The sequence below is a fragment of the Antechinus flavipes genome, chromosome 2, assembly GCF_016432865.1.
Source record: "Antechinus flavipes isolate AdamAnt ecotype Samford, QLD, Australia chromosome 2, AdamAnt_v2, whole genome shotgun sequence".
Taxonomy (NCBI): domain Eukaryota; kingdom Metazoa; phylum Chordata; class Mammalia; order Dasyuromorphia; family Dasyuridae; genus Antechinus; species Antechinus flavipes.
In genome coordinates, this window is record NC_067399.1 from 90,817,427 (window position 1) to 90,830,501 (window position 13,075).

Genomic DNA, 13,075 nt, shown 5'->3' on the forward strand with positions numbered 1-13,075 from the left:
AGTTAAGGGGCTATGTCTGCCTTTCTTTGTATCCCTAAAATTTAGCACAATGCTTGGTACATAGTAAAAGCTTAATAAATGCTTGTTGACTGACATGATAGATTGCTTGATACATCTTGCTTGTGACCCTGGATGAGCTGCTTCACTTCTCAGGCAACTCTCTGATTATAAATTGCAGAGCAGGTGCCAATCTGTAGTGGTGAAATGGATTTTTTCAGCATCAGACCTCTACTCCAGTGAAACCACAGGTCTAACCATACTCTTTCCTAAGGAGTAGGGAGAGAGGATAACAACTTTTCTGGAGGAAGATTGCCAAAGACAAAAGTTTGCAGAGTATTCTAGCTCAATATGATGCTGCTGACCTATTTCTAAAAGACAGCTTCTGAGAGCACTGGACAGTGCTCTTTCTTTCAGAGCATTTCCTTTAATCATGGTTTAGTACTTTTATAAGGAGTTTTCTTGGAAATGTGGTATGCCTGGTGATATTCTCCAGCTCCAATTTGAATATTTTCCAGCTACTTCTTTGAATTTCATTGAAAAATCACCAAAATAAAAGCAAGTTTACTGCATGAAAGTTTTATTATGGAGAGCAAAATACATATGATTTTTTCCAATAACTTTCTGAACTCTAAGACACACTTGGATCTGTAGAAATTTTTAAAGTGGCAATGAACAAAGGATTTATATACCCCAATTATAGAGCACACATGAAATGTTATATATAACTCATAAACTGGATTTATGCCTGACTCATAACTCATACTACTGAATCCAACTCTATGGAGGACTACCCTATACTTCAGAAGGCCACCTGAAGACAGGCCTGGAAAGGAGACTTGCACTGTACAGGAAGTGAAATGGTTTTCTGATAATCTGAAGAAATGTTTAAAAATCCACTAATGACAAGCCAATTTCACTCAGAAAAGCAATACCAAATGGGCCAGGTAAGGTTCTCTGGTGTGTGTTTCCCCTGAGGGAATATACAGCAAACTGTTCAAGAAAAAAAATTCAGTCTCCTTAGTTATTCAACAGGCATGTTCAGAAATTTCTGATAACATGGCTTATTTCTAATCCCTGGGTAAATTCTCACATGTTTGAGCTATAATTGATAAAAATGAAATTAAATAAAAGTTTGGTGTCCAATGAATGCTCATAAAACACGAATGAGGTCTAGGGTGATCCTAGATCGGGGAATATCAATATTGATTACTTTGACTTCCACTCTCTCGCCAGGGCCCAGCCCAAGACTCCTTCTCTTCTTCACTTTAGAAAGTTTTGCTTCTGTAACATTTCGGATGGGAATCAATCCTGACTTGCCCACTCCTATATCCACGAAAATCCCAAAGAGAGTAGCATTTTCAACTTTTCCAGTCAGAACTGTCCCAATATTCAGATCTTCCAGGCACACTATGCTCCTCTTGAAGTCAGGTTTATCAAAATCTTTAAGGAAAAAGGGAAAAAAAAAAAAAAAAAACAAGACAAAATCAAAACCCAATCACAATATTTTATTTCCTAGTTGCAATATTAGTTAGACAAGTACTTGCTGCATACTCACTGTATGCCCAACCCTACATTAATTACCATAAAAGATCCATAAGGACCAGAAACTGGGTTCTCAGTTAATTGCAATCTAGTTGAGAGAGAGGATAGATGTATGCACATTGAACAATTTGAAGAAACTTATTTAAAAAACACATTAATAACAATACCAAATGAGTTAAAAAAAAAAAAAAAACTGAAGAGGCCACAGAGTCACTCAATACTAGATGATGGACAGAAAAGAATATGATTTTGTTCTAATGATACCCACAAAAATCATTAAAACTCCAAAAAAAATGTGGAATAATTGACTGGAAACCTCATCTACCCACAAAATTCTCACATTTAAGAATCCATCCAACATGTTTTGACTTCCTCCTGTGTTTTATAAAGATTGGTCCTGAAATACTGGGGTAGATAAAAAGAGACTGGTTTTGTCTTTAAGGAGTTTACTTGATCAAGAGGATTCTAATGTTGGGCAATAATGTGAATGAAAGCCTCCCAAACATAGAGATTAATGGAATGGTTTTCAGAAAATATCATTGTATTTACACTTGTGACCAATCCTTGACTCTGCATAATAGTATAGAGATACTATAGAGTGCCAGAACTGGCACTCCAAGTCAGGAAGATCGAATTCAAATGCTGCCTCAGACACTCAATGCACAAGTGTGCCTGAGTTTCCTCATCTACAAAATGGTGATTATAATAACACAACTCCTAGGGTTGCTATGAAGATAGTATTTGCAAAGTGCTTTGCAAACTTAAAGCATTACATAAATATAGTTATCATTATTATTGTTACTATTATTATATATACTGGTATCTTTTTCATGGAACAGAGATAAAGAGGGAAAGAGAATGAAACTAATATCGAGTTGGCTATTTATGAACATGTTGCTCAGATAAAAAAGACTGTTACATGGGAATATTCATTCCACATGAATGGTGGAAAAAAGCTTGTGAATTAATTGTGGATTTTGTTTATCCCTTTGTTCCCTTTGTCCCTTTTTCTAGGATTACCAAGCATTGACTTTAGCAATAAAGAACACATTCTATATTCAAACTTCCCTCTTAAGACACCTCATTTCTATCACCTTCTCTTTCTCATCTCCTCTTCATCCACAGCTGTCCTGTTCCATTTCCGACAGCTCACTGAAGTCTTTTACATTTGCCTCAACAACTGGTCACTTCTCTTCTTTATTTTTCAAGCTATCAGTCCATTCAATCTCTCACACTCCCCCTCCCCCAATTAAAAATTAAAAGAAAATTCAGGTTTTTCCTTTGAACACACACACACACACACACACACACACACACACACATATATCCCTTTTTCCTTATTATAAAAAAACACTTCTGAAATTTGAACAGACTCTATATGACACAGAATTCTACAGAGAAAGAATATACCTCATTATTTGATAGTGATACAGTGAATTTCAAGAGCAAGAAACCTGTTGTAATGTAATCCTGAGAAAAGGGCCGCATCCATACAAAGTAAAACCACAGAGCGGATCAGGTCCAAAGACAAAATTGGCTCTTAGGGCCCAAAGGAATTGTTCTATGCTTGAAAAGTCTTTCCTCTCCCCTTTTTTGCAGGCAACCAGCTGCTTCAGATTCCCTAAGGATTCCTGATCAGTTGCTTAGTTTAATTTTGCATGAAAAGCCTGAGTCAAGAACTACTTAACAAGTTCCTGAAGACTGCTTGGACCATAGGGACAAGTGAAAGTTCTCCTTGAAAAATCTGCAGTATCAACATTTTAACACTTTGACAGACAAGGCTACTTCCTGCCCCTAATCCAAGTTATAAATACTCTAAGTAGTTATCTTACTAGGGCATTAATTTAAATAGAGTTGATTGTATCAACTGAAAAATACTTAGGAACACGCGAAAAAAAGTTTGAGGGTAAGAAAGTAAGCACATTTGAGAAAATGTAAAACGGAGAAAAAAAGATAATGTAAATCACTGAATATTTCCAAAAACTGATTAAGTATTCACTCTACTTACACAGAATAGAATGCCTTAAATCTTAACAGATATAGTATCTGTGAATTGCTGTGCTAAAAGAAAAATCACTATTTGTTAATGAGTCATTAAGAAGTTAGTGAGGCTGGCCCATGAACAAAAGATATCCCATCAAAGCCAAATTTTTCTAGCTTTATAGGACCTGTATCTTCTGAGAACCCATGGGCATCTCCATGCTAAAGTTTATAGGGCAACTTCAGAGCAGAATTTTAATGGAAGACTAGATAAATTATTTAACTTTTCTAAGTCTTAGATCTGTAAAATGAAGGGATTAGGCTAAATGAATACTTAGATTCTTTCCAGCTCCAAATCTTAGAAACACACTGCCCATACATATCATGATTGCTAGCAATCTTAAGACACTTTACAAAACATGATTAAGTACATTCTTGCTCATACTCACTCTTCCCCCTTAATATGGTTCTTAAGAATGTTTGCTCTCTGTGGCAAAAGTAAAGAACTGGTTGAATTTGGAGAAAATAAATGCAGAAATATTACCTAATTTCTTTAGTGCTATTTTTTTTACATGCAAAGATTCTGAAGGCAGATTGGATTCACTTAATAGGTTCTGAACTGTTTTATAAGGGGCTTTTGAATGACACATGGGTGATGGTTTTAGTACAGATAGTAAAGAAACAGGCATATGCTTAGGGACAAAGGATGACACATATGTATATCTGAATGTAGTCAATTGGATATAATAGAAAAAGATGGAAAAATAAAGTGAATAAGCTTTTCTTAAGTACCTAATATGTGCAAGAGACATTGAGATTTTACAAATACCTCATCTGAAATAAATGAAGAGTCAGAAACCCCGGCCCAATGCCACTTGAGTAAGTCATAAACTACATTTGTTTAGGTGCCTTCCTCATTCAGAGAGAAAAAAGCATTCATCAATCAACAAGTAACTATTAAATACTTACTACATGCCAGGCACTGCAAATATATAGATCAAAAAGAAAAAAAAAAAAAGAAAAAAGAAACAATCTATGTTTTCAAGCAGTGAACATTATAAGAGATACATAGATATGCAAATATAAAAAAAAAACATACAATATAATTGGAGGGATGGTACTAGAAGCTGGGGGGCCACAAAGATTCCCTGAGCAGCACTGTGAAAGTAAAAGGTTATTCCATGTAAAAAGAAGGGAAGGAAACACATTGCAGGCATGAAAGGCAGCTAGTGCCAGGATGAGGTGACAGGAGTGTTGCATGTGAGGATTAGCAAATGGCCAATTTTGTTGTACTGCAGAGCCAATCCGGCAAGATGTATCCAATGAAGCATTTACTATATGTCAGACACCACTGATGCCAAGGATACAAAGAAGGGCAAAACCAATCTTTGTCTTTAAGGAACCTCCTCACCCCCAATGGGGAGGACAAGATGATAACCAGATAGTATACACATGATACTGAGTACATGGGAAAAGTGAGCTGGGAAAGGCATTCAGGCTAAAGCAGAGAAAACTGGGAAAAGCCTCTTGCAGAAAGATTTGAATGAAAGACTGAAGGGAATTAAGGAAATGAAGAGGAAGAAAGAAAGGAGAGCTTCCAGGCTTGGAGGACAGCAAGTACAAAAGCATGGAGGCAGAAGATGGGAGCTTCATATTCTAGGAACATCATGACCATGCTGCTGGAAAGCTAAATACAAGGAATCCAGAAATGGAAGAAGAAGCCATATTAGTGTTGCTGTTAAAAGTAATCTTGGTTTGGGCCTTGTCTGGTCAATGAAGCAAGCTCAGGAAAAGAAAGATAAAAGTGTTGCACATTAAGGCTGCAAATACTTGGATGCAACCTACTCCGAGTGCAAACTATGCCAGTGCTTTTATAAACACAAGTAATCAACTTCCTAATGAGGAGAAAAAGTAAGTTGATTACTATACATAATCATGAGGAAATGGGATTAGTGCCATTTCTGCTCCACTTCTAATATAGTATCATAGGGAGATGGGATTATTGCACATGTGCAAAGGGTGTTTCTGGTTGGCTGAAAGGACTGAGTGACCCTAAAGTCTATATAAGACCTTAACAAAGGATCACTTAGACTGACTCTGTAGAAGTGTTTATATTTACACAAACTAAATTATGCCATCTCTATTAACTAACTTACTATGGAGTCACTGGAATTCATTGAGCAGGGGAATAATGTATACTAAGAGTGAATAGGTAGGTCAGCCCCAGCTTGTGAAGGGCTTTAAAAAAATAAACAGAGGAGCTTATATTTGCTCTAAGAGGCAAGAGGGAGCCATTGGCTATATAAAATGAGGGAGTAAAACAGTTATAGTAGAATTTTTTAAAAAATTACTTTGGCAGCTGTATAGAGAATGGATCAGAGAGGGAGATTTGAGGGACAGAGATTAATTAGAAGGTAACTGATATAGTCTAGGAGAAAGTTCATGAGGACCAGAATTAGAATGTGATTATGAATAGACATATGGGAAGAGATGAAAGCAATATTGAGAAAGTAGAAAGAATAAAATTTGACAAGTAGAGTGAGGGAGGAATAAGGAATGAAGCACAATGTCAAAGTTGAAAACAGGAGTATCTGGAAGAATCAGAGTGCCCTCAACAGGAACAAGGAAGGTCAGAAAAGAAGACAGCTTTGTGGAGAAGATAAGTGCAGTTTTGGACATGTTTTAGTTTGAGATACCAATGAGACATCTTGATGCACGAATGAAAAAAATAAGCATGCAAAAGTGATGAAATGTGGAAGTATGAAAAAGTAAGTACAATGAAATACAAAAATGTAAATATGAATTGCTAACAATTTTCATTCCTTACCTGTTCGGAAGTCAAAGCTTTCAGGCTGACTCAGACCATCAATGATGATTTGCAATGTATGTACTGTTGTTTCCAAACTTTTAGCAATTCCTTCTAGTCCTTCTTTTTGAACAAGTGAATTTATTTTTTGTTGCATTTCAGGCTTTCCAATTTCAGAGAGACTGCCACCAATGAGAGATAAAAACCTTCAATAGTTAAAACAAAACAAAGAAAAAAAAGCCTTAATAATTTTATTCAGTATCATTAAATTTCCTTCTTATCCCTATATTTTTATTTATCTCTGAATTATGCAAAGATCAACATATGTTATCAAGAATTTAGTGATCATTTTCTGTGTATCCTAAACTGTGTGGGATGTTTTAGACTTTAATTCAATCTTCCTACATTTTCTTTATCTGGTAGTCTCAATCATTTTTTTTTTTTTTTAATATTGTCACATGGTGGAAAGAGTGATTGACTTGTAGCCCGAAAGGTCTAGCTTCAAATTATGACTTGGGCACTTACTAGCTGTGTATTCCTGAGCAAATTTCTTAACTTTTCCTAGCTTTACTTTTCTCATCTGAAAAAAGAGGTAACAAATAGCACTTATCTCACAGGTCTATTGTGAGGATCGATTGAGAAAATGCATATAAAGTTTTGCAAACCATAAAGCATGATATATGATCATTAAGAGATCTATTATCATTATGTTTATTGTTGTTAGATAGCAAGAACTATATCTGTTGGAATCACTCTCAGAATCCAGTACAGTATAAAGTATAAGATGGTACTTAATTAAAACATTACTGATAATTATTTTTCTTGGTTTCATATGCTGCAAGCAAGCTGCAATACACAATCATGAAGAATTCTGAAGTAATAAAAGATGTCATCAGAAGATGGACTGGTTCTATGGAGAAGGATGAGAATTAGCCAAGCAGAATGCTTCACTGGTATTCTCAAGATGTCAAAAGAAATTGAAAAGGCCCTCTAAGACAGTGGATAGCTTTCCTTTGATGAAGATATGGGAAAACATGGCTAAGAGCTAAGGTACATATTATTGGTGATCTGTCACTAAAAAAAATTTCTGAAGCAATGAGATAACAAATCAATTTGAATATGATTACTGGGGAAATTACTCAATTTTTAATAAAAAAAGGTGGAAAAATACATTTAGAAAGAATTCTTTCCTCACAAAACTCATTAAAATTTATATCTTTAGAATTAGGCAGAGTATGCATCAACTAAAATTTTAAAAAGGGGCCCATGATAAGAAATTAATGACTACCTTGGTTCATATTTTTCTCAAATGAACTGAACGGAAACACCTGTCCAGTTAGCATTAATATTTAATAATCAAATAGATGTTCAAATAAAATAGAGCCATTCATTATGACAGTCATATTTAGCTTATGCTTTCAAAATCCTCTAAGAAAAACTGCTTACAACCTAAATTAGTTAAGGGGGACAGGGTAGACAGAAAGATGGAGAGGGGGAAGAATTAACTATGAAAACCAAACAAATATATTGCATATACTCAGTTTTTGAAGTTGCATTACAACAACAATATGATAGTAACACAAATGACTGTGTATACATGATGAGATTACATATTCTCAAAGTCAAAAATCATTTTTAATGGCATCAAGTCACATCTTACATAATCTAAACTATGTCATCTATATTAACTATCTATATTCAATGTTATAAAAATAAATTACATTTAATTATCATTCCAAAGGTGTGGAATATAAAGAAAGCGAAATAATTAAGTAACATGTATAAAATAATTACTCAGCTATTAACATTACACATATATCAACAATATATGATAAAGTAAATATACTTTCATTATTATTACCATTTCCCCTTGGTTGTATGGATTCAACTGAAGTGCTCAGTCTCTGAAGTTAAGCAATAAGTTGATTTATGTTTTTTTTTTTTTCATTAATGAGCCCAAAATATATTCTACATCTGAATGATGGACTATTGTTTACTTTCTTGAAATTCACACTACTAATAGTTAAAGATGGGGAAAGCATGGTAATGTCCACATCTGTGATTTTATTAGTGTGGAGGAATTCTGGTACTTCCACTGAGGCAACTCATTTGACAGCTCTAGAGAGTAGCTTGGAAACACTAACCGATTAAGTGGTTTGCCCATGATCACAGACACAAGACCAGGTCTTCCCAATCAAAGGTCATTTCTCCAGTCATTATGCTGAGCTCACATAATGGTATTTCTAAATTTCTGAGCTCTAGAAATTTTTTAAAATTTGATTTTACTTGATTAATGGCATTTCAAAAATGTCAAGTCAGTAATTAGGCAGATAATGATACCCTCAAATCCTTTCTTCCCTAACTAAAAGATTTTGCAATAACATGGATTAAAAAACAAGTAACCTGATGGGAAACCCCATCCTTTATCACATTTCAAATTCCAGTACTTAGAACAGGAGGTACTCAATCTATGTTGATCTGAATTGAAACTTGTAATGTGTGTGTATGTGTGTGTGTATGTGAGAGAGAGAGAGAGAAAGAAAGAGAGAGGGGGTGGGGGGGAGTGTGTGTATGTCTGTGTATTCATGCACAGAATCTCCACTGCACAGCTGAGAAGGTTAGCTGCTGCTAACTGTTGCTGCTGATGGATGGGCTGTGGCATGACAAGGTCCCAATGACAGGAAACAGCTGTCTGGGCTCTGAGTGACATGGCAGATGTAACATGACAATCTTTACCAACAGCCAACTTCCTTATTCAACTTTTTAAATAATCCATGCTTAGCTATAGTTTCAAACTACATTATACAAGGACTAGTAATTCAGTACTGATAGCACCAAACTGAGAACAGACAGACCTGGCTTTCAGCATTATCTATGCCCCTCATTTGCTGGGTTTTAAATGTATGAATAACTATTGATTTAACCTCTGGGACCACACTTATCCGGCCTTAAGTAAGAATGAGGCAAGAGCAATGAGAATAAATGACAAAGTGTTACGCTTTTCCACAATCAGAGGCCATTCTACCTTTCAATTCTTACCTTTTTCCCTTCATCTCCTGAATACCTACTGCATTGTCCAATCTATAGGCTTTTATTTATTCCAAAGACTTGCAATGTCTTACCTCCCAGCTAGCCCAATGAATTCCTACCCCAATCCTTAAAGCCAAATTCCAAAGAAACCTCACATTTCTCTGATAATCTTCCAAACCCTATTCTCTCACATCAAGATATTTATCTGGTATTTCCTAGGAGGCAGAGCACTTATAAACTTGTTTTGTATCTTCTACTGAAATCAGGAATTATTATGTTTTAGTTGTATGCATGTGATATCCTCAAAAAATAAACTCCACGAAGGTAGGAAGTATGTCTTCTCTGAATTTTTAACTCTCTCATCATTTAACCTGGTGATTTATGCTTCACAAAAATTTAATAAAAAATTTGTTGAATGAAACAGATTTGAGCTCTTTGGAATAAAGATATCATACACATCCAGATTACAATATACAATGATATGATTATTCTAATCACTTTTTTGGGGGGAATATAGATGCTATTTGAAAAGTGCTAAAGAAATCTTAGTAACTGAATATAATCAAAATAATTACTCTCCAATAAAAAGTGATTTTGATGAACATAAAGAAGCTTAAGAACTGATGCAAAGTAAAGAAGGCAAAACTAGGAAAGCAGTGCACACAATGATCAGAACAATACAAATGTAAAGAACATTCCTACCTTCCCTCTTCCCCTCCAAAACACTAAGCAGAGTGTTACATAATTATAATGAGCAAGTTTGATCCCAAATTAAAGAGAAAAAAAATGCCCTTCTCAGTCTGCTTTGCAGAGGTCTGATACTGGGGTATGGGTGTCACACAGTCAGATTCAGCTCAAGTACTGTTAGTTTGACAGAATTTTTTTCTTTCTTTTTTCATATTCGTTGTTATATAGGGTAAAGTGTTTGTTTTTTTTTTTTTAAACAAGTCTGTGAATTTCATAACTGTATTTCAATATAGTTGGTTTTTTTTGAAATCCTATGAATTTAGTTTAGGCCTTTAAAAACACTTTTTGGAAGAGTTCCATGTTTCCCCAGACTTGCCAAAGGGGCTATGACATGAAAAAGGTTAAGAACTTCTGTTTGAATGATGGGCCCTCTGAGAAGTGGAAGGGGGTGGTATATATTTGGAAAATAAGGTGATTTAAAAATAGAAGATATAAATTTAAAAAGTAATACAACTCTGGAAAGAAAATGGCTGAACTGACTGTGAAGTTACCAAAATCATTCAGGCACTGCTGCTATAGATTATTGAGTTGTCTATGGCATTAACTCTCTAGAGGAGCTGAACAGTAATTTTAAGTGGTGTCAGGCCATACATAAATCTTTCATTATCAGGCCAGGAGCTGGTACAGGGGCAAAAATTTCCCCAAACATTGCATAAGTATTGGCCTCAATATCAGAAACACTTAATACAGCAGGCTAACTTAGATCTTTCTGGCTTTGTATGAGAGACTAGATGCTACCAGTCATTTCCATATTTTAGAAATCTGTTTATAGTGGTTACAGATGTGGGGGAGAAAGTAGCCTAGTTAAGCTCTGTGAATACTTTATAAATCATTTTCACTCTCACCCAAAGCCTAAGGGCATTTGCCACAAAAATCAATAGAAAACACCAAGTTAGGGTCAGTATTCATGGTGCACATTGATGAACTCTATTTTGATACAGCATTGCTAAGAACAAAGTTAAATACTTTTTTATTTAAAAAAAATTTGGTAAAGTTACAACAAGGTTGGGGGAATTGGAAAATGGCAATCAAAGTAATTCAGAAAGAAGAACTGGGTATAGATTTTATCCAACAAATTTCTAGCCTTATGCTGATGACAATATTAACAGCATAAATTAATGTCAATTTACCTTCATACATGGGTACATTTCACCAAATAGTTGGTTTTAAATGAAAATTTTTTCCAAAGTTACTAAATTATAAGTCAAACTCTAACTTAGACCACTAAATGTCACCCATTTGTTTCTAAGAACAATCTTGCTGAACTGCTGATGTTTTTTATTTAATACATAATTTCATCCATCTTACTTAAAAGTTAGAAAGTAGCATAAATGCAACAAATAAGCACATCGTGTTCTTTTAGCAACACATCTGCACAAAGTTAAAATGCAGACATCATGATTGAAGATCATGCCTACTTTCAAACACAATTCCAAATAATCAAAAATGACTAATACATTTCATAAGAATTTTATGCCTTTTCTTTCTACAGGGAATAAAAAATTTAGCAATTCTCTAAAACTTCATAAGACTTCAAATGCAGTGACTTTTATGGAATAATTTCCAGCAATATCATTGAGGAGCTTAGAGCCTGGGTTCGTTACATTAAAAAGCAACATGATATGCCACAGAACGAACAGTGATGCAACATAATCACTTTAAAAACAACTTAATATTAGCATGTGCCTTATGGGTAAAACAAATATGATTTTAAGTCCCAAACAGAAAGAAACACACCATGAAGGTAAAATATTTCCAGTTGTTTTTATTTACTGTAAATACTTAAAATTGTTCTATCAAAGATGATTTTTATACTCTACTTTTAATCAATATTAGAGTAACTATGTTACTGAAAAGAAAAATTTTTAATTCAGTTATTTCTTAAACAACTATACATTAATTTGATTCTTAAACAAATATACATTAATTTGAAACATGTAATTCCTAAGAATTAGTGTGAGAATTTGACGATTAGAAAATCATTCTTAAAAAATTAACTCTTCAAGAGAAAATTTGACTTAAAAATATAATTCCAGTGGCAGGAAACAGAAAATATAAATTTAATATTCTTCATATCACTACTACCTACAAACACTTTATTATCAATACCAATTTTATCGGCTGAGAGTATTGAACAATGCAACTAAATTTGCTTAATATCCCTATTTAAATTAATTATACCAACTACTCTTTATTCCTTTTTCTGAACTTTATATCTTCAATTTAAAAATAGGCATAAATAACTGTAGCTCTAATGTACACATGATGTGTTTTGCAAGGCTTAAAGTGCTTTAATTCATGTGAACGATTGTTACTAGTAATATTTGCTAGGTAGCAAAGTTAATATAGTGCCAGAACTATGGTCAAGAAAACGCATCTTCATGAGACTTCCAGGGGCAGAGCCAAGATGGCAGAGATGACACACATTTCTTTCTGACCTTCTCTACAACCCTCAGACTAATTAGCAAATCTAGCTTCTGATTAGCTCTGGACTGGCAGAACCCACAAATATTGGGAGTGCAACAAACTACCAGCAGAAGATAATTTAGAAGTTCATCAGAAAAGGTCTGTCTAAATTGGAAACGGGAGGGAGGCAGCCAGCACAAGCAGCTGAGCACAAACGCCAGCACAGACACTGTAGAATCCTAAGGCAGTGCAGTCTTTCCGTGGTGATGCAGACTCTGCGTGGTGGAGAATCTACAGGGAGGAAACAGACCAGAAAAGGTCTGTTTCAATTGGAAATGGGAGGGAGACAGCCTAACACCAACAGCTGACTACAAATGCCTGTGCAGACAAGGCAGAGTCCTGGGGAGCTGCAGACTCCACAAGAGTGCAGGCTCCACAGGCATGTAAGCAGTGCAGACTCTGTGTGGTGGAGAATCTAGGGAGAGGAATCTACAGGAATTTACACCAGTAATGGTCGCTCTTCCCTGGTTGCAAGCTAGTAGATCAGCAGAGAAGTTATAAAAC

At 34.9% G+C, this 13,075-nt stretch overlaps 1 protein-coding gene across 2 annotated transcripts in view; it reads right to left on the reverse strand.

Annotated features, from left to right (window-relative positions):
• Positions 1–560: 560 nt before the first annotated feature.
• Positions 561–13,075, reverse strand: part of SRBD1 (S1 RNA binding domain 1) — a 301,555-nt gene continuing 289,040 nt past the window's right edge. For both annotated transcript variants that reach the window (XM_051975202.1, XM_051975201.1), the window contains exons 21-22: positions 6,350–6,534; positions 561–1,440 (exon numbers count right to left, since the gene is read on the reverse strand). In XM_051975202.1, coding sequence (XP_051831162.1) covers positions 1,151–1,440; positions 6,350–6,534 — 475 coding nt within the window. In that variant the 3' untranslated portion in view covers positions 561–1,150. The remainder of the gene's footprint in view (positions 1,441–6,349; positions 6,535–13,075) is intronic.